We start from the raw sequence: 16,846 nt of genomic DNA, 5'->3' as shown, positions 1-16,846 counted from the left end.
CTGTGCTTTTTGTCTGCCCAGGTTCCTGTTTTGCCTGTGTATTACAGACCATTACCAACTGTCACTGATTTCCAGAGTGCTGCATTTGGGTCCTAAATACACTCATCACACAATTATATAAATTATAGGGTTTTTTTCCCCTCAAACTGTGGTTTGCCTCCATGGATGAAGCTCCCATGAGATCATGCCTAGTCAGAGGGTCTTAGTGTCTGAAAGACAGGCAAGATGCAACAGACGGGGAAATTATGACTACTTCTCAGGAGCTCATCCAGCTCTTTACTGAGATGTGAGCACTGCTCAGCCTTTAGGCAACTTCATATTGATCATATATCTTAGTAAATGCACTTTTCATGTCATTCATTAAAACTCTTTTGTGTACTTTTTAGTGTTAATCCCAAAGAGGATGAGCAGTCAGTCTGCCTTCTGAGGAAGGTCATGACATGTTTGTTTGATTGACATGAGTGTCAGCCTACCCTCAACATCAATCCTATTTCTACTTCACAGCCTTAAGCTCCACCCCCCTCTTGGTTGAAAAATGGTTCTATGGAAAGTCTGAGAATGTAACTGATGCTTCATTTTCTAAAGATGACAGTCTGCTACTGATGTGTCAGTAAGTCAGCCAGTCCACCACTTTGCCCCAGACTGAAATATCTCAACAACTATTAAAAGGATTGCCCTCACATTTTGTACAAATGTTCATGTTTATCGAAGGATGGAGACTAACGACTGGTGATCCCCTGACTTAACCTGCAGCACCACCCTGAGGGTGACATTTTAGTAAAATATCTTGACAACTACTGGATGGATTGCTGTGAAATTGGTGTTGAAGGTCTAGAGCAGGGGTGTCAAACGTATGGCAAGTGGGCCAAAACTGGCCCACCAGAGGGTCCAGTCCGGCCCGCGGGATGACTTTGCAAAGTGTGAAAATTACAGAGAATACATTAATTTTATGGTTGAAACCATTCCTCGCAGTGGCGTAACTGGGCTGTATTCCACATGGGTTTTGAGGTCAAAGGGGCCTGACCGCCATCTCCTTAGCATCCAGCGCCGCCTCATTATAATGCTGCTCTTCCTCAATATATCCTTAATACTACTACTAATAATAATAATAATAATAGTAAAGCCTATGGATTTTATTTTTAATTGACCAAGAAAATTAATGATTTGTAATGCATGTAACTGTGTAATCATGTAATCATGTAATCTTTAATGTTCTGTCTGTGCCCTGAACACACCCAAAAAAAACAAACACTATATGCAAAGTCTCAAGTAGGGTTGTCACAATACCAGAATTTTAGTAGTCGATACCAATACTAGTAAATTTCCACGATTCTTGATACTCTATTATTATATACCACAACAAAAAAAAAAGATTGTGCTTCTAAAATCATTAACAATTATAACAATTATAACAACTGACACATCAAACTTGTTTTTAGGCTAAGCTGCACTTTAACAACTTCTCAGGCAGAAACATGAGGTAAAATGGTAAATATGCCTCCACACAAACAGGAAGTTATGTAGTCATTATTATTATTCTCCTAGTAGTTCAATGATAGAACTGTTGTTCTCATTCACTCACTTTCAGGCTGTTTCCACTGACTGGTGTAAACTTATTGTTTCATTCTTCAGGTCCGTTTTATATATATTCATACACATTTGTTTTGTCTCTGCTCCAAACCATGGATGTATTATGGTCTAAATGCGCACCACCATCAGAGCGTCTTGTTCCCATGACAACTGACTGGAGAAAGACACATGGCGCGTCATGTTTATGGGCTTCAACTGTGGCTGTGGCCACACCAAGCAGCTGGAGCGGATCCAGGTTCGGTCATGTTCAGATTACCGGTAGTGTCGGTTCTTGTGACAATCCGATCTCAAGTCTGAGATCATGATAGCGCCGTGTTACAGCAGACAGTGCTTGTTTACCTGCTGTGGCCGTGCTGCTGCTTGGACCCGTGTCATCACTGGCCTGGCTGCTCCCACCACGACAGAAGAGATCTGTCAGTTTCGTGCATTTGGCTGCATCCTCAATTAACTTTTTTTTTCTTTTTTGCCCTACACTTATCTGCACCACAAATCTCTTTTCTGGTGGCTTCTTTCTTTTCATCATCTTTGCAAATCTCCTCTACCTTGCTTGCTTTTTTCTTTCTTTTTTTCCAGAAAAATAACGGCCGGAATGTGAGCCAATCACATTCAATAGACGCATGGATCAGTTCAAATTGGGAGGGGCCGCTCGTATCCCCCCTTATATGCAACAAAATGCAGTGACCCAGTCTGACGTTACACTCCGTGCTACCTGCCGCTGCGAGGGTCAACCACGGCAACATTACATTTAAAAAAAAAAAAAAAAGTTTGACCACAAGAGGGCCCATGGGTTTACAAAACCCACCAACCCTACGTCATCTACGCCACTGATTCCTCGAGTAATTCGAGTAATTCGAGTAATTCGAATACTAAAAATCTGTTTCAATCCAAACAACTGTACAGCACACTGTTTGGCATGTGGGGGTTATTAAAAACCAGAGTATTGATGAGTGCTGACATTTAAATTTTGATGTAATTTATTATCACAGGGCTGCAGCATCTCTCCTCTCTGCATCAGTGCAGCTCCTCCATACACACACATACAGTACAGACACACAGAGCAGGTCAGTGTGATTCTCTGACCCTGTCTGTATCTGATCTGTTGACTTTCTTCATCAGCAGGATGTTTTATAAAGACAAAAAGACAAAACCCGCATTCTGGGTTTTTCCCTACATATTAATCCACCTGCAATTCAGTTTTCACAGCAGCAGAGAAGCTGCGTGTGGAGGAGACTGTTGTTAATGATAGAGTTTATTACAACAGTTGAAACTAATGTGATGGTTAATGACATCGACATCAACCAGATGCACTTATAAAATTAAACAACTGTATAAGGAGGCCTATACGTAAAACAGGAGAGTCTGTGTTTCTCTGTGAGAAACTTTCGGACCTTCTCACAGCAGAGTGAACAGGTGAGGGAGGAGAGGAGGGCAGACTGATCACTAATCAATCACTGATACCGTCGTTCTCTCAGACTGATTAAAAAAATAAAAATGACAAAACTGGTCACAAACCAAACCTGTGTGTCCACACGAATAAAGTCTTTGTGTGAAACACTGCAGAGTGTAACATCGTGCTGTTTACAGACAGTCTGCTGTCATTAGTTTGACAGAGACAGAGGGTCGTGTCTAGAAGGGAACCCTAGACCTGCGAAAGATCGCGCAAGTTTGATTATTTTAGTAGAAATAACGGACACAAATCTCGCGAGAGTTGTGCAAATAAAGAGTTACCTTCTAGACACGACTGAAAAGGTGCGCAGCTCAAAAAATAGAAAATCGTGGCGCTGTGCCGATATTTTTAATGTGGCGGGCCGCCATAAATAAAACAATACTCACTGATCCACAGAGAGTCACTGAAACACTGATCACTGACCTGCTGTGATGGAAAAATACTCACATTCTTTATTTAAGTAAAAGCACTAATAACCACGATGTAAACATACCTAATTACAGTTTAAAAATCTTGCATGTTGTTTCCTTTTTTGAAAAATCAACATTTTTTTATTACTAAATACAGACCTGCAAACTCATCAGAGGAGAAAAAGGTGACATGTTAGTAAACCAGTCCCCTGTCCTCTGGGGGTCTGGGAGCGTCTGTCCTGCTCCAGAAGAAAAATGTTGTGATTTTAACATGTTAACAAAACATTCTGGTGACTGTTTCAGTTAAAAGAGTTAGATACATCTTCTGTTTGTGGTTTCTGCAGACATTACTACCTTTACTTTTACCTTTGTACTTGAAAAAAAAGTAGAAAGTAAAGTAAAAACAGTAAAAGTAAATCTACAATAAAAGTAAAGTTACTTTACTGAGTATCTTTACTTTAGTAATTTATAGTTGTTCATTTAATAGACCTGTCTTACCTTCTTTTTTGTATATTACCATTGTTCTTAAATAAAGCAAAAGTAATGTAATAGAAAAAAATGCAGAACTTGCAATATTTCTTATCTGATTACTCGATTAATCGCCAGAATAATCGATAGATTATGCTTTAATTTTACTGGTCCGGCCCACTTGAGATCAAATTGGGCTGTATGTGGCCCCTGAACCAAAATGAGTTTGACACCCCTGGTCTAGAGGACAAGTTTCTATTACTGTGGTAATCCCTTAACTAGGTCAAAATCAATTTTTCCAACACTTTATGACCACATATCTACAAAACAAATTACATTCTCATCAGCTTCAGCTGTCCTTTGTTTTTAATGCTAATTAGCAGATAGCATGCTAACATCCTAAACTAAGATGGTGAGCTAGTGATATTCACCTCCTACTGAACATCAGGGGCCAGTTGCATCAGCAGGGCTTAGGTCTGATCTTAAAATAAGTCAGTCATAACCTAGGACCTCATTTATAATGCTGTGCTTAGGTGTGTAAAAGATGGAGCACGGACGAAACACAGCAAGTGCTTTATACAAAAATATTCTGATTTATAAAACAGTGTTTAGGCATGTCCTATGCTGTTTCCCTTTATAAATCACAATCAAATCAAATTGTGCCACAGCTTTTACAGCCATAGTTGCCTATAAATGGTCAGTGAAACATCCCAAATCAATATTCATTCATAATGACTGCATGAGGATGATCGTGGTAAATGCTGAGAGAAAGGATTAAAAGTTTTGTGGAGGTTGAGACAACTGACAATATGTTGTATGGTGGACACAGTTAATATTACAAACACCACAAAGATAACAGATGGCAGCATGTGGGTCCCGCTGTGAAGGCTGCTGCCTCACAAGGTCGGAGATTAGCTGAGAATTATTAAAAAAGAAGTAGTTCAACATAAACGTAAAAGCCAAAAAGCGCAGAGCCCCAGGCAGTGTGAATGTGTGTGTTTGTGCCACAGATAGGGGAAAGACACCTTGCTGTTTCAATGAGAAACTGACTTATTATTAGGAAATCCCTCCTGAGCAGAGGAGTGTTGGAGACAGAGGGGGATACAAAGTGTGTCTGATGCACCAGATGTCAATTTCACAATCTTTCTTGTGTTTTATGTCCTTGCCATTGTAGTTGCAATTTCTCCCTTCTTCAGTCTATGTGTGTACACATGGGTCACAGTTACCATGGAGCACCACGCATTTTCACACCATTTAGAAAGTGGTGTACACTGTCTTTTGTGCATACGCCATGTTTATAAATGAGGTGTTTGAAGTCCAACCTGAAAAACCTTACACCTGGTACACCATCTATGCTTAAAGGCATGAAACTACTCCTGATGTGTATGTGGACAGCTGCAAACATCATTTGCAAGTAGGATTGTGTTTTCTGGAGCCTTACTTGGAGAATGCTCTCAACACATGCTCAGGCAGTATTCTGTGACTTTTAATGCAGTAGCCTCATAAGGAAAGTCAGCACAGTCACAACAAATTAGAGATATGTAAATGCCCACACAGAACATGTACACCCTCTGGTGACAATATTTATGTTACATGGCCCCTACTGTACTCGTAGGCGTACAATTTATTTCGTAGTTTCTCTCTAATTCTACTGCTTCCTCTTACTTTGTATTACATTGGACTACTGGGCAACCAGCGTTTTCTTGTGCTGGGTGTACAGCTCTGTTAATTTTCTTATCTCAGTGTCTATTAAACTATCTTTTCTTTTTTTTTAATTCTTCAAAACATTGGAATTGGAAATGATTAGCTACAAATTAGCAAGACAGTGGGGGATTGTTAATAATGTATCCTATCTACATATGCTGGCAATAGCCAAAGTTGTGTGGTCATTCATAAGGATGCACATTGCTAAGATTGGGCATAGCTAAGACTAAAAATAAATTGGGTTAGAACCAAGCTTCATAACGGCCAGCTTGTGCAACCCATTCCAGCATGTCTGCATGATCACTACCAGCATATTAGCTTGTTGATGTTAGCATTCAGCCCAAAACACATATTCATAAGGTTGAACACTTTCACAGTTATAACACAATACATATTATTACCCTAATTCACACTTGTCAGCAGGCCCAACAAAGGCCTATCATGAGTGTAGGATTTGCACTGATTTGATAAGGTATCTTGGAAACTACTGGCTGAATTCCATGAAATTTGTTGTGGATTTTCATGATCCCAGAAAGTTAATCATTGTGGGTTAAGGCTAACCCTTTTGTGACCTTTCAATCTTTCCTCTTGCAAAAAATCCACTTGAGCTTTAGAAATATTGAAAGCTACATCAGAAATTGCAAAGCTTCAACTTTTCCAGTCAAAGTATCATACTAGACGCCTTTCACATAGAGCAGGACAGAACTTGCATGTTTGTGAGTGCAGCAGAGGCTTTAGAAAGGCTTAAAGCACTTTGCATGTCCTCGGGGCTTGCAGCACGGCTGTCAAACTGATTGGAAACTGGCAGGAAACTTGTTGTATGTGTGCTGATGTTTGATGGGGGCTCAGACGTGACTGGAAGAGATGAAGAAACTCTTGAGCTCATACTTTTCAGCTTAATTTGACACACTGTCTCCCACAGGCATCGAAGCATTAGCAGTGTGGGCAGAGTTTAAACAATGATAGATGTGAAGGTACCAACAAATCAGGGAAAGTCTCTGACTTCACATCCCAACAAAGCACTCCTTTAAATCATTGTTTTTCATGTTAAGAGGCACTCATTGTGCCATAAGACACTTCCTTTGCTATTTCAGCAATGCCCATCATGTTCTTTGACGTGTATTTCAAGTAACCTTTGCATGGACTAGTCACCCACAAAAAAAGCCCTGTATCATGGGAGTTAATGAAATAGTCAGAAAAGGTATTCTATACATTTGTGTGCATGGACACAAATGCATACACAGCCAGCAGTGTGACTTTCAAAGTAATAAGGACAAATGCAATATGGATGAGGCTGGGATGGATGTGTGGGTCAAACACACAGGAGACGGGTTAGGTCTTCAAGTGAGACAAATAGTCAAGACTGATTGCTTTAAGACAGCAGTTATTTTAATCCAAACCACAATGTTTTCCCTAACTACCACCTAGGTAGTCTCAGTGTCTAAACCTACCCGAGACCTTTATTTCTTGATTCCACCGGGCACGACTGCATCACTTCACAGCTGATCACAGCCATTCTATACAATGCTTGGGTTCTACCAGGCGCATTGAAGTACATCCCAGAAGCAGCTCTCTGCCACAATTCTAATATGTGCCGAGCCTATTTTTGATCAATGCAGTGTCGAGCTGCAGAGAGCAAACTGAGCAGGCAGGAAGTCAGACACAGAAACAGCATCAACAGCAAACAGCAGCCAATGTTTGAAATAATACACCCCATGCAGACTCATGATCATAGGAACAGACAAAAAAGAAACTATTCATGAGCCTTCTTATTCATGGTAGTGGCACAAAAATCAAGGACCAAATCAACAAAATCTGAGCAAGTACATATTCAGGTGGGCAAAACATTCTGCTGGTGAAAGACCATGGCACAGATGCAATGGTGGAGTGGAATAAACAGACTAGGCACTGGAAAAGGAAGCTGGGTTTTGGATTAAAGAGCAGCAAACCTTGAGACAATCAACAATGCACATGGGATCATTTGACCACCCAGAAAAGCTCGAACTTAGAGCTGCTCCTAGTTCATGCCCAGCCAGGAAAATAACATGGATGAAATGGGACTTAGCCAGACAGTGATGGACAACCTGAACCTGCTGTGAGCACACTTACAGAAGTCTGCTCCACAACATCCGCATCAAGCTTTTTCACTTGATTGGTGGACCATGTTCCAAGCTGACTGGACACAATGCAAAGACACTGGCAGGACAAGTAGAGGAAGGCTCCATGTTTACATAGATATACACAGATGATGCTTAGTTAACAGACAGTGTTTCTCAGATGTCAAACTTTTCATGTGAAGATGTTGACCATATTATTATCAATATTTTGTTGCTGCTGTTTACATTCAACCAAATGCAAATAAATAATTCAGTACAGAATTATTATGTATACATGTATGTGCCAGGATATTTAGTATATTTATTTATGTTTTAAATTTATTCTTCTCTCAATTTAATTAATTATTTGTACATTGGCTAATGCTGTATGTATTTAGAATGAACTACAACTCTCATTTCCTTGCACAACCCTGTGTTGTGTAATGATAATACAAGACTTAATACAAGACCTTAAATGAGAACAACGGATAATATGTTAGTTTGAAAGTGCTCAGTGTCTCCAGAAAACTGAAAAATTTGTGTCCATGTACATGATTAAATAGGAAAGATTAAATTTCACACCTATTTCAGAAACTGCAATGATACTGCTGTAAAGGTCATTAACACTGAGTCGGGTTTTTGTGTTGAAAAAAATCCATTGGTATTTAGATATGAATTTTTAAAAAATTAACTATGAGGAAGAATGTGTAAGTAGTGTTCCACAGATGTGTCACGGTGAAGGTTGGTATGTTCATTATTTTTTTTTTCAAATTATAATAATTTATTCATATTTCCATGCTTTATTTGGGAGCATATTTCCTCCATATATTCCTCAGACATGTCTGTTAATAGGGTCATTTTCAATTTATTTCAATGTCTTAAGATATGTTTGCATTTCCCTTTTTGGCTAATATAGCTTATCATAGCTAATCAAGTGTTGGCAGTCTACTCAGCCGTTCATTGCAGAGGAACAGTGGGGGCTAAAAATGGGTCGCCCCACCCTTTCTCTTGCAGGATACAAGACTCCACAAGACTCTAGAGATGGTAAACAAGGGTGTGCGCTAATGACTTAGCTTAATGAATTGATTGTGTGTGAATTCATGTCCATCCATCCATCCATCTGTCCATTTTTTGCTGCTCTTTGGATCTGTGCTGTGATGGTAACAAGCCAAACAAAGTAGTCCATATGACCTCCTCCTAGCTGCCTCTTCCAGCTCCTCCTGAGGGATGCCAAGGCATTATGGGGCCAGATGGAATATAGCAGAATACCTTTCCTGTGTTGTGGGCCTGCTACTGGGTCTTCTCCCACTTGGATGTGCCCAGATTACCTCCATGGGGAGGCACAGAGGAGACACCCTGATCATACGCCCAAACCTCCACAACTAGCTCTTTTTTAAATGTAAAGAAGCAGCAGTTCTACACAGAGGTCCTTCCTGATGAGGAAACTTGTTTTAGTGTCCTATAGCTGCGATCATATAACTTCTTTGATGTGTGTGGTCACCATATTGCATGGGTAGGAAAATAGTTTCTCTAAAAACACTATTTCTGTGACACACTATTGCTCCCGCCAAAGTGCTGCTACAAGAATTTTATTTCAGCATACCAGTGTTAACTTTGTTGATGAAAAATTTTCGTCATAGTTATCGTCAACAACCTTTTTTTTCTGACTAAAACGAGACGATAACTAAATAAAAATTCATTCACAAGGACTAAGACGATGACGAGGTGTATTGACATTTTCGTCAACAAATAAAAACGAGATGGAAATGTCTGCCAGAGACGAGATCAAATCAGAACTAATTTCGTTTGTGGAAGGTAATGACGATTTAGGAAGAGGCGGGAGGAGTTGGGAAGAGAACCAATCAGAGTGACGTGGTAAAGAAGTTACGTACACACTCTAGTTTGAGACTGACCTGGGAATGTATACAACTTGCTCCCAACTAACGTGTTTCACACGGAAGTCAACAGAATGTCAACGCGTGGAAGGAAGAGGAGAGAAGATATATGGACAAATTTTACATTTGACGTGAAGGAAAACAAGACGCTGTGTAAAAAGTGTAGCGTGAGGATTACCGGCAAAAATACAACAAACTTGAAGAGACATTTACAGTCGAGTCATCCTGAAATCCACACACAGGTAAGCACGTTAAGCAACAGATGGGGATGAATGAAACCCGTTCCATACATCCCATCGGATTTTATTTTTCCACAACATACAACTCACTGGACGTTACCCCGTTTATTACACGGCTTATGGGTGAAATATTAAATTTGAGACATGATGTTCGTCAAAATACGACTTTTATGGATTATTTAGCGTAGCTATATAAATCTGCTAGTCTGGTGATTTTTCCGCTGTTTTGCTAACCCCCCTCCACCATATACAAATTGAAGGGAAAGTTTACATATTACCTTTAACACACTTTTTTGTCGACTAAATCTACTGTAGTTTTCGTTGACATATCTTATGATATGATATCTTATGATATTTCGTCAACTAAAACTAGACTAAAACTAAAACAATTTAGATGACTAAATTATGACTAAAACTAAATTACATTTTAGTCAAAAGACTATGACTAAAACTAAATCAAATTTTGCTGAATTAACACTGCAGCATACAGATCAACAGCAGAGATTCTCTGGACATTGCGGTACTTTTTTTCTTCACTCTAAGTCTCCAGCGAAATCCAGTGTAACTGCTGTGAATCCAGGTAATCTACATCTGTCCACCTTCACAAATTAACAAGCTACAGCTACAAGCCTGTGGCTAAAAACAAGCAAACATGTTGATATATCAGTTTTATTCCAGTATTCTTTTCAAAGTCCAGTGTGCAAGATTTAGGGAGCTCTACTGACAGAGTATGGTAGGAATGGAATCCAATATTTGTATAATATTCAAATTTGCATTGTGCCACTGTATGTTCTCTGTATGTTCTCATTCTGTGTCTAACAAACTGCTTGAGGCCCGGAGGCTTGAGGTTTCTGCCTAAAAGGGAGCTTTTCTTCGCTATTGTTGCCAAGTGCTTGCTCATGGTGGGAATTGTTGGGTCACTATAAATATAGTCTCTCATAGCCAGCCATATGTCCACAGTGCAGTGTCAGTGCTGGAGAAATGTCTGGCTGAACTCATTATCATTCTGGAATAGGGGAAAAAATGCATTAGCTTGTTTATATTTATTTAAACCAATCACAAAACCCAAGATGCAGAAATGGTGCCCCTACAAAATACTGATGGCACGGAACTGGTTTTGGTGAAGCATTTACACGTAAAGGAGGCAGGTCCTGGCATTAAAAGATTAGATTTCAGGACATCAACAGATTATTTTATGACCCTGTGTCTACCAGAAAGGAAAAGTTAAACTGACAAACTCAGTATTTCCAGTAAATCTCAGTGTCCCTTCGCATTGCCTTGCTTTTCTGTGAGAAATGATCCCACTGAATGGCCAGAGGTAAAATAATATGTACAACTACTGAATCACATCACCGGGTGAGATCATCATTTAACCTAACAAAGATCAAAACCAGGCCTTTTATAGCAGAGTTGTCTTAAATTTCTATAGCTTCTCTGGTCCAATTCCACAGTTTCCCCATTCATTCTGCTGACTCCTTACGTCTGTATCCACTTTTGTATTTTTTAAAGACTTATTTCGGGTCGGCAGCTTTTAAAAACTTAGTTCTGGGTTCTTCAGCTTTTTGGCTGTACATCCCAGCACACAGCAGCTTTTAGACATTTTTCTGTTGTATGCTAGCAGACAGAAAGTGACAAGAGGCACATTACACTGCACAAGTCAATGAAGAGCCATGGATTGTTTTCCCCTCTGGTGTGGGTGGGACTTAAATCTGCTCTGTCTCTATGGCTGGCCTATTTCAACGTTCTACTTCCTGTGAATGAGACAACTGTAAATAATATTACGAATATTAAGACTTGCTCTATGTGAAAAGTGCCTCAGATGACTTCTGTTATGACAGGTATGTTTTCATGAGTGCATTATCACCTGACAATAAGAATTGTGTTTTCATTACCTTAGAATAAGCTGTTTATATGTGCGTAGGGTGCCACAATGTTGAACTGCCATGCTTCTACAGTAGCAAAGAACAGACAAGCTGAATGCTTGCTATATGTTGTTTCTTTTTTTGAGTTTAATGGCCATGTAGGTTCTCCTACACATTACATTATCTTATAATAAGTTGCACAGTGTTTTCCTCAAACTGACTGCTGCCTAAGTAGTTTTGGTGTGCAAACCTATGCAAGACCTTTATTTTGAAAGTGAAATTGGACGTTGCATATTTATTATTTCTAACTGTAGTATTCATACAGTATCCTTACTACTTATTACAGTATCTTGTGATGAGTAGTATTCTCCTATCCTCCTCTGTCATTCTTACGTCTGCCGTCCACCCACTGAGAGAAACCTGGTCTCTTTGAGATATGCACCCTCTGGTGCAGCATCATGCATCAGAGGTGTGTGATGAAATATACACAAATTCATAATCAGGTAAATAAAAATAAAAAAAACCTTCTCCTCTTACTCCACCCACATATCACGATTCACATTAAACAGTGGGACACACCCTCAGAACTGGTTTTACATGATCAAACATTCCATTTCATCTCAGCAATATGAGCGTTTTGAACCTTTCACTTCCATTTTAAAGCATACTCTGCACAGAGCACTGCTCCAATTAGGAGTATTTGAAGTAATAGCAGGACAAGTTTTCGTCCAAACCCCTGTGACCACAAGCCGGAGAGCAATTCTGCATACGGAGGCAGAAAACGTGCAGGCGTCGTAGAGCTCGGATAATAAAGACTTCTCTTCTTACAATGCACTGAGGGTGAGGTCAAATGAACTTCATAGCCCCCAGGAATGTGAATATGGGAAATTCTCTGACAATGTAATAAAAATAACACCTCGAGCTACGATGTTGCATCTGACTGCAGCCCTCCATCACTTCAGTGGATTATGGAGCAATGTTTCGACACATTTTGTGCAGTAAAATTTCCTCTGAACCATAGCTGTGATTTTTTTTTTATTGTAACTGAAACCGAGACAGAGAAGCTGAAGTGAAAAGAAAAGAAGCTGGAGCCTATTTTCTTATGAGAAAGTTATAGTCGGCAACACAGGGATAATCACTAGGTATAAAACAAATGCATGCACTCTGGTGATGTCACACTTTTATTAGGATGTGAGCCTTTTCTTTCCACAGCCGAGGGGGGAAAAAAAATTAATGGCCCACATATTCCAGTTGCTTCTACAGATGGGTAAACCACCCCTGTGTGTCTGGTGAGTGGGGGTCTCCTCCAGCCCAAACTGGAATGTACCAGAGTAATTTATCACTCTGAGGTCTATGAGTCAAGAGGAAAGATGTATAATTCCCTTTGGAAAAAAGAGCCATGGTTTAGAAAATCTATGTGAAGCATTTCACAATGTAAAGTTACAAAGACCCCTTTGTACAACAAAGATGTCAGCAATGCAAAAGGAAACTATATTAGTTATCAACAGGAAAAAATAAACTGAGAACTTCAGCCTGATACATTTTTAGAAAAAAAGGGTTCCAAAAGGGTTCTTCCTGAGGTTCTTCCTAAGGTTCTACCAAGAACCATTAGCTTCTGAAAAAAACTCTTTTGAAGAAAGGGTTAGCCAAGGGTGCTTTTTAAAGAGCTGTCCACACCAAGAACTACATCTATAAATATAACTGTAAAAGATATAGGTCTAAAATGTTCTTACTCAAGTGGATGGTCCGCACCACATCTGTAAAGCTGCAGTCCAGACCCCTAAATCCACTTGATTTAGGATGATTTTAGAACTTCCATTAAGAACCTTTTTCATCCAAAGAACCCTTTTTGGAAGAAAGTGTTCCTTAAGCATTGTTGAAATTCTTAGACAATTCTTTCAACAAGGGTTTTTGGTACCATAATATAAAAGGGTTCTAGGTAAAACCCTCTGGGTGGGACCCAGATGAAACCTTTGGAAAATAAATAGGTTCTCAGTAGAACCCCCAGGTTGGGTTCTTGATGAAACCAATGGAAACTCCCTGAGCGGGTTCTTGCACCCTTTGAAGGTGGAAAGATTCTAGATATAATTCCTAGAGAGGGTTTTCTGGGTGGAACCATTACATCTTAGTGGGGTTCTCCTTTAGAACCTCTCATTGGGGGTTCTGGGTGAGACCCTTCATAGATGGTTCTAGGTATAACCCTTTATGTTGGATTCTAGATAAAACTCTGTGAAAGGCTTCCAAGTGGAACCTTTTAAAAAAGGTTCTACCAGAACCCCAAAAAGGTTGTCCTATGGCAGTGGTTCCCAAACTTTCTCTGCTGGGCCCCCCTTTGGTTGATAAGAAAATTTTCGCGCCCCCCTAAACCTGACACACATACACATATTTTGTTTTCAGACTCCATTGCAGTTTATTTCACACATTGTAATTAATACAAACCTCATAAACTCTAATACAACCCTCATAAACTACAGGTTGCAATAAACTACAACCTCTTTTGGAATAAGAAATAAATAACGAAATAACAAACCACCTTAACAGTGTAATTATGTTCAGTGTAACAGGTTTCTTTTTTTTTTTTTACTGTGTAACAATACTCAACATTGCTATCAATGCATTTTTCAAAAATTGCATCTATGTGCAAAAATGTTTTTTTAAAACATGACAACACAAATATGAACTCCCTGAAAGGAAAAAAAAAACCAACAAAAACCTAAAGGTTTGTTGTGCAAAAATGAAACCTTTAATCCTCACATCTTTTCAGTGACTGGTGTGGGCCTGCTTCATGCTGCAGATCTTCTCAAATCTGGGTTGCAGTTGCGAGACTGCCACTCTGAGTTCATTCATTCATCATTCACTCGACTAGCTATGTGTCAATTGACGCGCCATCCGTCGGAAATAGACTCGCTGAGTATTCTCCGCGGAGCAGAGCGCCGAGCCGCTTCTGGTATAAATTACAGCTCCGCGGAGAATACTCAGCGAGTCTATTTCCGACGGATGGCGCGTCAATTGACACATAGCTAGTCGAGCGGGCAGGAAGTCAGGCACGGAAAACAGGGGAGAATCCGGTTGATTTTCAAAATAAAAGACCCCGTGCAGACTCGCGATCATAAAGACAGACAGAAAATAAACAATTTAACTATGTAGCCTGCTTATCCATGGTAGAAGCGGGCAACACGCTCCGCTGCTGAGACGCTCCTGAAACGCTGCTGATCTTAATTGAAGTCGCGTGCATTACGGAGCAAAACCGCAGCGCAGCCGCGCCTGGTGTCAATACCGGGTAAGCCTTACCGCGCCCCGGCGCGCCCCCCACTTTGGGAACCACTGTCCTATGGAGACAAGCCTTTTACACTCCTATAAGACTGTAGCAAATCATGGTTGTGCAAAACCTAACAAGGCAGAACCCCCAGGTTGTGCTCTAGATGAAAGACTTGGAATACAAAAAGGTTCTCGGTAAAGTCCCCTGGATAGTTTCTCATTAGCACCCTTAGAAACTGAAAAGGTTCTAGATATAATTCCCATAGAGGGTTCTGGATGGAACCATTGCACCTTAGAAGGGTTCTCCTTTAGAGCCTCTCACTGGGGGTTCTGGTTGAAACCTTTCACAGATGGTTCTAGGAATAACCCTTTATATTGGTTTCTAGGTAGAACTCTCTGAAAGGGTTCTGAGTGCAACCTTTAAAAAAGATTCTAGCAGAAACCAAAAGAGGTACCTCAAGGTGAAGAACCCTTTATGGTACATATACATACATATACAGTACATACTTGATTCAGATTGGTCAATAATAGTATTCTGATGTCTGTTATTTCTGTATAGCAGACTTTTGCTGTATATAACAGATGATGAAGATGAAGAACAGATCACTGCTATGGATGTTGTTCTGATTGCAGACTCATTTTAAAATCCATAAAATAATTTTAAAATTAATATTTTTGTTAAATTATTTATTTATTTTGGTAAGCAGCTCTGTAATAAGTGGTATAATGTACAGTTAGCAGATGATTATTGCAAAATAAACCCCTTCAGGCTGTTTAATTTGCAATAATGACCTGCTCTCTGTACAGTGTTCCTTACATTCTGAATAGCAGCAGTATGAAAGTAATCACCTCAGCCTCCCTTGACTCCTGTGACAACAGTATCTGTTTGACTTGGAGTATTCTTTGCAACACGCCTGCTGCATGCCTGTGCAGACGCCCTTTAATGTATACAGGAGCCTTAAAGCAGAATGAGACCTATAGAGCTGAGTGATGCAGAGGGAAAGCTGACCTCGGGCGGGTAATGTTACAAATAGCTGAAAGGTGAGTGAAGACAGCTCTTCAAAAAGTTATTTATTCAACCATGTCGGGTTGCAGTTGGTGCAGGTACTGTAAGGAGTGTTTGCCTGCCTCGACCCTGCCTACACTGATCTGTGTGTGTGTGTGTGTGTGTGTGTGTCATTTTTTTTCACTCTGAGGCATTGATGATGTGTTGAGTTTCCTTGCCAATAATTCATGGAGTACAGCTTCCTCGTCTTGTACTGACTTGTAAAAAGAAAGAAGCTCAGCAAGTTGTTTTATCTTGTATGCAGATAAATCAGACTTATAAGCTTAAATGTCAGATTTTGCTCTCCATTTGAAGGATCTCTCCTCACATGAAGTACTTTCTGATGTAATTTCACACATATACACAGTTGCACACATTGATTTTAAAAAACGTGATATTGATGTTGATATAATTCTCATTTTGTGATGTCAGCCATCATTAGAATTGGTTGTGTGTTCCTGACTAAAATGAGCTCTGCTGGAATGAGTTTTGAATGATGCCAGTTTGTAGGCCTAAAGGACTGTTCAGATGTTGCATCTAAAAACACACAGACAATACCAGCTGTGCTGTTTTCATCTTTTTATCCAAGATGCCTGGGAGGTTGTGCTACTGTTGTGTGTGCCATTACTAAGCAATCAGCTCCACGGGACTTAGAAGATATTAGATATAAGATATGATTATACTTGTTCAATGATACAACACTGGTGAGCATGATAATACGCAAGCTAGTACAACCTTTAACAATTCTACTAGTACTGTAATAACAGCATACCCACATGCTCACCAGTCATTCAGAGTTTCTGACATGAAATATTTCCAGGTATTGTTCCTT

The 16,846-nt window shown here is 39.8% G+C and overlaps 1 protein-coding gene across 1 annotated transcript in view; it reads left to right on the top strand.

Annotated features, from left to right (window-relative positions):
• The first annotated feature begins 1,768 nt into the window (after positions 1-1,768).
• LOC146322290 (uncharacterized) overlaps positions 1,769-16,846 on the top strand; it is a 34,155-nt gene continuing 19,077 nt past the window's right edge. Inside the window, exon 1 of the mRNA XM_084725153.1 lies at positions 1,769-1,825. Coding sequence (XP_084581279.1) covers positions 1,769-1,825 — 57 coding nt within the window. The remainder of the gene's footprint in view (positions 1,826-16,846) is intronic.

Source organism: Lutjanus erythropterus, chromosome 8, assembly GCF_056507025.1.
Source record: "Lutjanus erythropterus isolate fLutEry1 chromosome 8, fLutEry1.hap2, whole genome shotgun sequence".
Taxonomy (NCBI): Eukaryota; Metazoa; Chordata; class Actinopteri; order Lutjaniformes; family Lutjanidae; genus Lutjanus; species Lutjanus erythropterus.
This window is presented reverse-complemented; position numbering and strand designations above follow the sequence as displayed.